This window comes from Ceratotherium simum, chromosome 2 (assembly GCF_057802395.1).
Source record: "Ceratotherium simum simum isolate JZ-2026a chromosome 2, ASM5780239v1, whole genome shotgun sequence".
NCBI classification, from domain to species: Eukaryota; Metazoa; Chordata; class Mammalia; order Perissodactyla; family Rhinocerotidae; genus Ceratotherium; species Ceratotherium simum.
The window spans coordinates 45,016,898-45,027,369 of record NC_141901.1 but is presented as its reverse complement, the minus strand read 5'-3'; the positions used below and the strand labels follow the sequence as shown (position 1 = coordinate 45,027,369).

At 46.1% G+C, this 10,472-nt stretch overlaps 1 protein-coding gene across 5 annotated transcripts; it reads left to right on the top strand.

The window, feature by feature from the left end:
- The first annotated feature begins 941 nt into the window (after positions 1 to 941).
- Positions 942 to 9,963, top strand: PSMD4 (proteasome 26S subunit ubiquitin receptor, non-ATPase 4). Of its 5 annotated transcripts, none has more exons than XM_004435999.3 (10): positions 942 to 1,058; positions 5,798 to 5,938; positions 6,827 to 6,941; positions 7,317 to 7,403; positions 7,647 to 7,715; positions 7,886 to 8,101; positions 8,500 to 8,608; positions 8,783 to 8,914; positions 9,000 to 9,067; positions 9,670 to 9,963. In XM_004435999.3, the coding sequence occupies exons 1-10, from the start codon at positions 1,033 to 1,035 to the stop codon at positions 9,838 to 9,840; spliced, it is 1,134 nt and encodes a 377-aa protein (XP_004436056.1). In that variant the 5' UTR covers positions 942 to 1,032; the 3' UTR covers positions 9,841 to 9,963. The 5 variants fall into 5 exon arrangements, with proteins under 5 accessions (XP_004436056.1, XP_014647295.1, XP_087299570.1 ...); XM_014791809.2 differs by having other exon boundaries at positions 8,500 to 8,617; XM_087443444.1 differs by lacking the exon at positions 7,317 to 7,403 and having other exon boundaries at positions 8,500 to 8,617.
- The last annotated feature ends 509 nt before the right edge of the window (positions 9,964 to 10,472 follow it).

Sequence of the window (10,472 nt, the reverse complement as noted above, 5' to 3'; positions counted from 1 at the left end):
TACATTGTGCAGCTGTTTTTTAAAAAACATAATTCTTGTCTTGTTTTTAAAATATTTTGGTTATGTTTGAACTTGTCACTAATTATTTTTCTGTGCTTTCTTATTTTTTTTCCCCTTTCCTATCTGTGGTTATATTGACAGATTTTTTTTTCTCTGGTGATATGGAGATTTTACTCCTATACAAGCTCTGATGGTTACCAATAACTTTTGAACATATCCATTAAAACTTTAGTAACATCTAGGAAATACAACACTCCTCTCTCGCATCTCTAAGTATGTGTGTGCATGGTGTGGCAGTGCCTGGTCCCTCTCTCCTTTCCCCTTTCCCTCCAAGATAGACCTGGAATTTACAGTTTTACTTGGGGTGTGTGTGTGTGTGCGTGCGTGCGTGCGTAGGGGAAAGTAATCCAAAGCATTTTTGAATGTCATTCTTGATTAACCAACCAAAATGGTTTGTTTCTCATTCTTTGGGAGATTAGTTAAAGTTGCTGATTCATCGAAACTTTTCTGGGCACCTACCGCGTGTTAGGCTCTGTAGTGGGCTCAGCAATTGCAGAGATTGACACCTTTCCTGCCCTTAATTAAATGGGAGACACAGATACACAAATAAATGCAGTTCAGGGAGTTAAGGACTTTAGCAGTTAGATGAAAAAGTGGTATGGGGAACAAAGGGAGGTGGAACGTCATTAGTCGTGCCACCACTTTTTAAAAAGGACGATGCTAGTACAGATACATCCACAGCAGTTTCAGAGGTTTCCCTACAGCTTCTCTTAGATCCCGCCAGGAGGGAACTCCACCAGAGAACTTGAATGGTACAAAAGGTGGAGGTGGGCCCTCTTTGTGTGTGTCCCCCCCGCCCCCAAACGTCCTATTTTGGCTGCGCCTACAACTCCCAGAACGCAACGCGGAGGATGAAGGCGGAACCAGCTGGCCGAAGCGAGGTCTGTGATTGGTGGTGAGCGCCGGGCCAATTGGAGGAGTTGTTGTTAGGCGGTCCAGGAGAACCGGTCGGGGAGGGAGGAAGCTGGCAAGATGGTGTTGGAAAGCACTATGGTTTGGTGAGGAACTATCTCGGGGCTCCGTGGGGGGCGGGATTGGGTAGGGGGCGCCTGTCGCGCGGAGGCCGGACGGGCCTGAGGAGGAGGAGGGGGGCTGATGGGCGAGATGCGGCCTTGGGCCGGGAGGGAAGGAGCCCCATCGACTTCCTGAGTCATCCCGGGGCCGGGAGAAGAGGACAGGCCCGGGGTACCCCCCATTTAACCCTCAACCTGCAGACAGTCATTGACCGGCCGATCCCTGCTGCCTTTCTTTATTCCGCGTCATCTTCTCTAGACCAGCCTCAGGTCTGTCTGTAGCCAGAGTGTTGTTTCTCGGACTTATCGTTATAGTTTTCTGCCCTCCTGTCTTCTTGTTTAAATAAAGGATGTTAGGAAGAGAGATTATAAATCCTTTCCCTGCCCTATTCCCTCTAACTCCGTTACCTTTCCCTGTATCATCTTCGAAGGTACTGTTTATAGGTTGCTTTCTGTGTGTCAGACATTAATTTACTTTATCTCACTTAAACCTCGCAACACTTCAAGGTAAATATCTCTCCATTTTACAGATGAAGATACCGAGTCTCAGCAATTTTAAATGACTTAACCAAAGTCACACAGCTAATTAAGTGGTGGAGCCAAGGTTTAAACCCAGGGCTATCGGATACAAAGGCTTCTGTCTGGTGAGCTAGCTCTCTTCATCAGTCGCAGACTTGGGCTGAGTATTATGAGTTGGATTAGAAGCTGAGGACACAAACTTTTGCAAGGTTTCAAGAGTTTCTTCCAAGTGTGAGCATAGAGTATAATACAGACTAGTACACACACAAATCGCCAGTTGGATGGAGCAGACACCTAAGAGTTTCCTTTTTTGGGGGAGGATAGCACTGCCAGATAAAATATAGGATGCCCGTTTAAATTTGGATTTCAGGTAAATAATACATTTTAATATAAGAAAATGGCAATAAGTGTGTCCCAAATAGTACATGAGACATACTTAGCCTAAAATCTTGTTTGTTATTTATCTGAAATTCAGATTTAAACTGGGAGTCTTGTATTTTTATTTGCTGAATCTGGCAACCTCTGGAGAGAACATGTTAGAGTAGAAAGAGGACAGGATTTGGAATCCCAAAACCTGTGTTTTTTGGTACTTCCCAGCTGCATGTTCTTGAGAATGTAGTAAATCTCCCTTAATCTATAAAATGGGAAAAATAGTAACACTCACTTTTCTTATAGCACAGGTAGGTAAAATGTATGTGATGGTGCTCTGTAAGCTATACAGCCCTGTACATACATTAGTTGCCATGGTACTTGAGAAAAGAAAGAATTTAAGAGGGATCTGGAAGGAACTTAGACAAATGTTGAGAAGGAGAGGCCATTACAGGTAGAGGGAAGGGCATACAGCTGCTGAAGTGTAAATACCCAAGGCATATTTAGGCATTAGGAAAGAGACTAGTGTGATATATGGTTGTCAGTTTAAGGCAGTTTTTTGTTTTTTTGTGTGTTTCTTTGGAAAGGTAGATGGGACCAGGTGGAAGACCACAAATGTCAAGCTGAGGAGGTTGAACTCTGTCCTGTACCCTTCAGTAAAGGACTATTGAAAAAGAGGGTGGTGGAGGCAGAGCTGTATATAAAATGGCATTTAATATTATTGATCTGCCTTGATGTATAGGAGGAAAGATTTGGCCCAGAGAGATATATTGATGGCCTGCTGTACTATCCCTGGCACAGAATAATGATGAGAACCACTCCTTTTGTCTGTAGGGCCTCATGCTTTGCTGTACATCAGAATTCTCTGGAGGAGTTTCTTTCTTTTTTCTTTTTTTTTTTTTTTTGTGAGGAAGATCAGCCCTGAGCTAACATCCATGCTAATCCTCCTCTTTTTGCTGAGGAAGACTGGCCCTGGGCTAACATGTGTGCCCATCTTTCTCCACTTTATATGGGACGCCACCACAGCATGGCCTTACATGTGGTGTCTCGGTGCGCCCCCGGGATCAGAACCCGGGCTGCCAGCAGTGGAGCACGCGCACTTAACCGCTACACCACGGGGCCGGCCCCTGGAGGAGTTTGTTAAAAGTTGCAAATATTTGACTCTATTCTCAATCTGCTGAGTCAAACTTCTAGCCAGGGACGTCCTGGCATCTGTATTCTTTTTTTAAATGAAGATTTTTAAAATTTTTTTTATTTTTTATTTTTTGGTGAGGAAGATTAGCCCTGAGCTAACATCTGTTGCCAATACTCCTCTTTTTGCTGAGGAGGATTGGCCCTGGGCTAACATCCCTGCCCATCTTCCTCTACTTTATATGTGGGACACCTGCCACAGCATGGCTTGTTAATGATAAGCTGTGCATAGGTCCACACCTGGGATCCAAACCTGTGAACCCTGGGCCGCTGAAGCAGAGCTTGTGAACTTAACCACTATGCCACCGGGCCGGCCACTTAAATGAAGATTTTGACTGGATAATATTGTAAGCCCTTATTTATTTATTTATTTATTTATTTATTTATTTGTGAGGAAGATCAGCCCTGAGCTAACATCTGATGCCAATCCTCCTCTTTTTTGGTGAGGAAGATTGGCCCTGTGTAAGCCCTTATTTTGATATAAATTTTTGTCGAGAAAAATTACATACTGTTGAGCAAAAGTAGTCACAAGAAATACATATATTATTCCAATCATTTAAAGTTCAAAATTGGGAAAACTAAACAATGTGTTTTTTAGGGATGCATATGTAGTGTTTTTAACACCACCACCACTACCGTCACCCTCCCACTGGTTCTGATACATAACAAACTGTCAATTCTCGCTGTCTCTCAAGCCCCCTTTCTTACTCAGACACCTTTCTTCCAGCCCTCATCCATCTGCTGGTCTTGCCCACAATCCTTATACTTAGTAGCTATTCCATCTGGACCATCCTCAAAGCCTCCATTGTTTTTTATATTTGGACTCACTGGATTTGAAGCTAGAGAGGCAGTTACTTCCCTGCTGGAGAATAATCAGAAGCAATGTATCAGGAAAAAAAGAATATAATGCATGATCAGTAGAGTCAGCCCTTGACCTCCTTTAGGTAGAGTTTCCATTTTAAGAACTAGTCTGTTTCATGCTTACCGTTGGATGCTGTGATAAGTACTTTCTGTGCATTTAATCTTCATATCAATCCTACAAGGGTAGGTACAATAAAGCCCATTTTACACATGAGGTAACTGGACCTTAGAGAAGTTAAGTACCTTCCTTAGGATCATAGAATTAGTAAGTAGTAGAGTGGGAATTTGAACCTGAGCCTGAATACTGCCCTTTACACCCTTTTCTACTTGCCTTCCAGTAGCTGCTGCTGCTGCTTTTTTTTTTTGTGAGGAAGATCAGCCCTGAGCTAACATTCGTGCTAATCCTTCTCTTTTTGCTGAGGAAGACTGGCTCTGAGCTAACATCTATTGCCCATCCTCCTCCTTTTTTTCCCTGCTTCTCCCCAAAGCCCCAGTAAATAGTTGCATGTCATAGTTGCACATCTTTCTAGTTGCTGTGTGTGGGACGCGGCCTCAGCATGGCTGGAGAAGTGGTGCATCAGGTGCGCGCCCGGGATCCAAACCCCGGGCCGCCAGTAGTGGAGCGTGCGCACTTAACCACTAAGCCACGGGCTGGCCCCCAGTAACTTCTTAATTAACTCTTCATCATTTTTGTTTTGTATTTATTGCCAGGCAAGGGATACTATAGAAGAAAATTGCCCCCAAGCCCATATTTTGCTTGCCAATAGAAATGAGGTGTCTCATCTAGGACGCTGCTTTCTTCCATCAACACAGATGGAATCACTGACTATTAGAATTCTAAGGGGGGCTGGCCCCGTGGCTTAGCGGTTAAGTGCGCATGCTCCGCTGCTGGCGGCCCGGGTTCGGATCCCGGGTGCGCACCGACGCACCGCTTCTCTGGCCATGCTGAGGCTGCGTCCCACACAGAGCAACTAGAAGGATGTGCAGCTATGACATGCAACTATCTACTGGGGCTTTGGGGGAAAAATAAATAAATAAAATTATAAAAAAAAAAAAAATAGAGTTCTAAGGGACCTTAGGTCCATCAAGAATTGATCCTGTTCAGGGGCTTATGTAACTGCTTCACTTATCTGCTGCCTTTGGGTCTCTGGGAAGCTGGAGCTTGTATTTCATGTGATCTGGATTCTTGTAGATTGCAAAAAGATGCAGGGATAGAAGAGGTGAGACCCCAAATCCATGAAGGCTCATATTTGCAGTTCATTCCAACTGCCAAAGCTGTTAAACATTTCATCAGGTGGGTGCATTGTGCTTTCTTGCACTCATTGCTGCCGAGTGTGTTATTTTATAAATATTTTTAAGTTTTTAAGGTCTTCATTTCCTACCTTTGGAATACTCCCGTTTGAGTGGCAGACTTAGAATATTCACCTATGACAATGCTTAATAACACTTTAAGTGCACCTTATAAAAAGGTGGTTGTGGTGTATCAGTAGATTGCAACTTTTGGTGCTTATCAGAATCACTTGTGGAGAGGAGAGGTGAGATTTTTTTTCCTCCTTTGGTCATTTTGAGTCAGTAAGTCTGGAGTAAGGCTTGTTCATCTGATTATTTAAGAAAAAAAAACTTGCAGGTGATTTCTGTGTTCCACAAAGACTGAGCCACTGCCATGCACCACAGTGCCCCTCACAGGAGAAGTGTTGAAAGAGGGGAGTTCCCTGGAATTGGAGAGAATGTCTGAGAGAGATCCTATAATATGTCTTCCCTATCCTTTACTCCTAATCTGACAGTGTGGACAACAGTGAGTATATGCGGAATGGGGACTTTTTACCCACCCGGCTGCAGGCCCAACAGGACGCTGTCAACATAGTATGTCACTCCAAGACCCGCAGCAACCCTGAGAACAACGTGGGCCTCATCACATTGGCCAAGTACGTGGGACGGAGGAGGACAGGGCTCGGTAGGTGGGTGGGTGGTTTCCCCACATGTGACCTGCCGTGGTATCCAGGTTGCTACCCTTTTGTAGATTCCACAAGGCTGCCTTTGCCCATCACATTCCTTGACTACCTTCTTCACTATTCAATGTAAATATAAATAGCAACTTGTTGTTAATATTAACGTGAATTTAATACAGTTATGAAGCTAAAGCTCCTGGGGTAAAATTTCACGGTATGTTTTAAAGTCAATGAACAATGATTTTGGATCAGAGCCCCAGGGCATATATCACATATCCTTTTATCCCAAAAGTGATTTGTGTTAGAAACTGATAATTCTCAAAGGGGTAACCTTCCATCCCAGTATACGTGTTGTTAGCTGGAAAATGGGTCTAGAAATAGGGATGGTGGGAGAAATACAAAGTAGCATCCAACTGTTGTGGCCGCTTCTCAGGGCCCTGAGAGGAGGCCAACATGAGAGGAGTTGGGGGAACACTGGGATGAAGAGGGCAAGTTTCTTACAAAATCAACCTTTTCTTATTTTCTGTGCTTCGTATCTACTGAACACTAGATGTGTTTTTCTAGTTTTCATTGATATAATTGACATATAACATTCTATAAGTTTAAGGTGTACAATAGTGATTTGATATATGTATATATTGTGAAATGATTACTACAACAAGTTTAGTTAATATCCATATCTCACATAGTTACAATTTTTTTTCCTCGTGATGAGAACTTTTAAGCTCTGCTCTTTCAACACTATATGTTTGATTAAGAAAAATACAGTTATTATCAAGGTCTCTAAAGAAAAGATGAGTCAAACACAGTTTGGAGACACTTGTCCTGACCTGAAATCATGGAAGTGCTTTCCCCACATCCCAGTGACTGTGAAGTGCTGACCACACTAACCCCTGACACCGGCCGCATCCTGTCCAAGCTCCACACTGTCCAGCCCAAAGGCAAGATCACCTTTTGCACTGGCATCCGCGTGGCCCACGTGAGTCCTACTGGATCCCTTGGATTGTTCCTCCTTGCTCTGAGGTTCTGCCTTCAATGTTCATTTCTCCCCTGGAATCTTGAGCTAGAACCAGAACAAGGGAAGAGAAAGGAGTAGAAAGGATATGGTGGGATGAATCCCAGGATCAGTGAAGGTTGTGAAGGGAAAAATGCCTAGAATTGAGAATTAACCCCCTCACCCTATCCACAGAGAGGCAAAGCAAGAAGAGAAGGATGGAGGAGGGGGTTTAGACCTTGTGTGAGCATGATGGTAGACTTGAGGTACATAGAAACTATAAGAAAAAAAGAACAGAGTGACAGAGGAAAGAGCTAGGTGATTCCTGTGGCTGACTCTGAGAACTTCTTCCTTTACAAGCTGGCTCTGAAGCACCGACAGGGCAAGAATCACAAGATGCGCATCATTGCCTTTGTCGGAAGCCCGGTAGAGGACAATGAGAAGGATGTGAGTCCAAACAACAGCGTGGGGAATTGGGGCAGCACATATTTGGGAATGGGGTCTTTCAGCCCTTAGGAGAGCCTGGCAGAGGCCTTGGGTTCGTCACTTTGGGGAAAGGTAGATATACAGAATTTGGTGTTTCTGTTGGGGGACCTTGGGGACGTCAGCCGATTTCTGTATGCTTTTGTGAGCTGTGTCATTTCCCCTCACAATATGAAACAGATTTCCTCATCTCTCTCCCCTTCCCAGCTGGTGAAACTGGCTAAACGTCTCAAGAAGGAGAAAGTAAATGTTGACATTATCAATTTTGGGGAAGAGGTGAGTAAGGACTGGTTGGGGGCATTGACTTGATTTGGTTAGAAATAGAGAACAGTCCTTACCCAGAGGAGTGCCCACACTGTGGGGAGCAGCTGTAAAAAAGAACTGCAGGGGCAGAGAATGGGGAGGAGGCCAGGAAGGAGAGCCTCCTGTGTTCTTCCCTCCCCCAGGAGGTGAACACAGAAAAGCTGACAGCCTTTGTAAACACATTGAATGGCAAAGATGGAACCGGTTCTCATCTGGTGACAGTGCCTCCTGGGCCCAGCTTGGCTGATGCCCTCATCAGTTCTCCGATTCTGGCTGGTGAAGGTGGTGCCATGCTGGGTCTTGGTGCCAGTGACTTTGAATTTGGAGTGGATCCCAGTGCTGATCCTGAGCTGGCCCTGGTGAGCAAACATTGACCTCAGGTAGAGCCCAAGGGTCCTCCTTTGTTCTCCTCTACTGACACACCCACACATCACAGTTTCTCTAGGGCTAGACAGTCCTAAACACCCTTGCTCATTTTCCCAGACTCCCTTTTGGTCCCTCTTCCGCATAATTCTATCTGATCTCTAGGGGCAGCAATGTGGGACCCTCTCTTGGCTGCTTCTACTGATTAAACCTGAGGCTTCTCCCAAGTTCTTCCTTTTTTCCTATATCACCTCTTATCTCTCCAGCTTCTTCCCCATTTGCATAAACCAGAAGCTGCCCCTTTATGCTCCTTTCCCACCCCTCAGCTGGCGTCCCCAGCGCCCGGTAGGAGTGAGAGTAGGAGAATGTCTGACCTTGCCCTGCCCTCTGTCAGGCCCTTCGTGTTTCTATGGAAGAACAGCGGCAGCGGCAGGAGGAGGAGGCACGGCGGGCAGCCGCAGCCTCTGCTGCTGAGGCTGGGATTGCCACAGCTGGGACTGAAGGTGAAAGAGGTGGAATCTGAAGTCCTGGGACTGCAGAGTGGAGGCTGGGCGTAGACGCTGGGGAGGGAGTGGGGAGGTCCGGCATGTGGAAATATATGGGCTGAGGGAGTGGTCTGGGAGCGGGTCTGTGTGGAATGTGGCACCAGTTTACCCTGCCACTCTTCCTTTTCCCAGACTCAGATGATGCCCTGCTGAAGATGACCATCAGCCAGCAGGAGTTTAGCCGCACCGGGCTCCCTGACCTGAGCAGTATGACTGAGGAAGAGCAGATCGCTTATGCCATGCAGATGTCCCTGCAGGGCGCAGGTGAGCCAGGGCCTGGGTGGTAATGCTTAGGCAGAGAGCTTGGGGTGAGGAAATGGAACTGAACAGATTGACCTCTTTTCCTCAGAATTTGGCCAGGCAGAATCAGCTGACATTGATGCCAGTTCAGCCATGGACACCTCTGAGCCCGCTAAGGTGAGGGCCAGCAATGACTCCCTGCCCCCATCTCGGGCTTAAAATCCCCTTGTGTTCAGATCCTCCGCCCTCTAGGCCTGGGACCATTCCTCTCTCAGGGTTTCATAGATGAGCTTTTGGAGGAGCACAAGGAAAGAAACACGTGGATATACATTTCTTGTATGTAAACCTTGCTAAGGCAATAGAATGCTAGTGTTCAGAGTTGGAGAAGTGTCCTAGTATTCTGTAATTTTCCTTCTTCGCTGGTGGGAGCAATCTGGACAATTCTCTAGGGTATCATCTTCCCAGGAGGGTGAAAAGAGGATCTAGAAAGTGGGTGTCTGATAGCAGGAAATGTGAACATAATAGCATCTGTTTTTATCCTTTGAGCTCAGGAAGCAGAGTTCTCAGGCTTCTCTGTTTGGACAGTAATAAGTGTTAGAGTTCATACCATATATAGGCACTGGGTATTTTTGTGAATTGTCCCTCCTACCCTTGGCCAGAGGTGCCCCACCCCCAGACATCAGGTAGAGAGAGGGGCTCAGGCAGCAGCATGCTCTTGTCTCTTGCCTGCTGCCTGGCCAGCCCACCCCCTGCCCCAAGCTGACACTGCCTTTTTGCAGGAGGAGGATGATTATGACGTGATGCAGGACCCCGAGTTCCTTCAGAGTGTCCTGGAGAACCTTCCAGGCGTGGATCCCAACAATGAGGCCATTCGAAATGCCATGGGCTCCCTGGCTTCCCAGGCCAACAAGGATGGCAAGAAAGACAAGAAAGAGGAGGATAAGAAGTGAGACTGGAGGAGAAGGGTAGCTGAGCCTGCTCAGTGGGCTGCATAGGGTGGGGTGGGATATATGGTTAGATATGTTATCTGTAACCATTACAACCTAAATAAAGCTTGGCAACTTTTTTTTTTCTTTTTTGCTTCAAATAGTGGTGGCTTTGAGTGTGAGAGAAGAGAGGAGAACTTGACATGAAGGAGAGCATTCCCTGTTGAGTTCTCTGTGTCTCTGCTACCTGGTCTCTAAATGCTGACCCACCCCCTTCCTCCCAGCTCCATCCATGACAGTCCCTCCTTACATTTCTACTGCCCTGGGGCTATTTCACTTTCTCATTAAGAGAAGCTTTGCTGAGAGCCACTGTGTTAGGCACTGGGGCCACAGAGGTGACTAGAAAACAGTACTGGCCTTTGGGGACCCAGAGCCCAGGGAAGGGCCGGCATGTAAGTGAGCAGTTACCCATGTCTGATAAGTTCCCACAGAGAGGCGTGAACAAGGCACTGTGGAAACAGGAGAAAGGGCCAAACTCTAGCAGCCTCTGGGAAGGTTCCTGGAGGTAACAGTTGAGCCCTCTACTGGGGCAGAAAGTTCATCAGCTGATAAGAAGGAGATAGGGATTGTTTCCAGCAATAGGAACCGTATGTGCT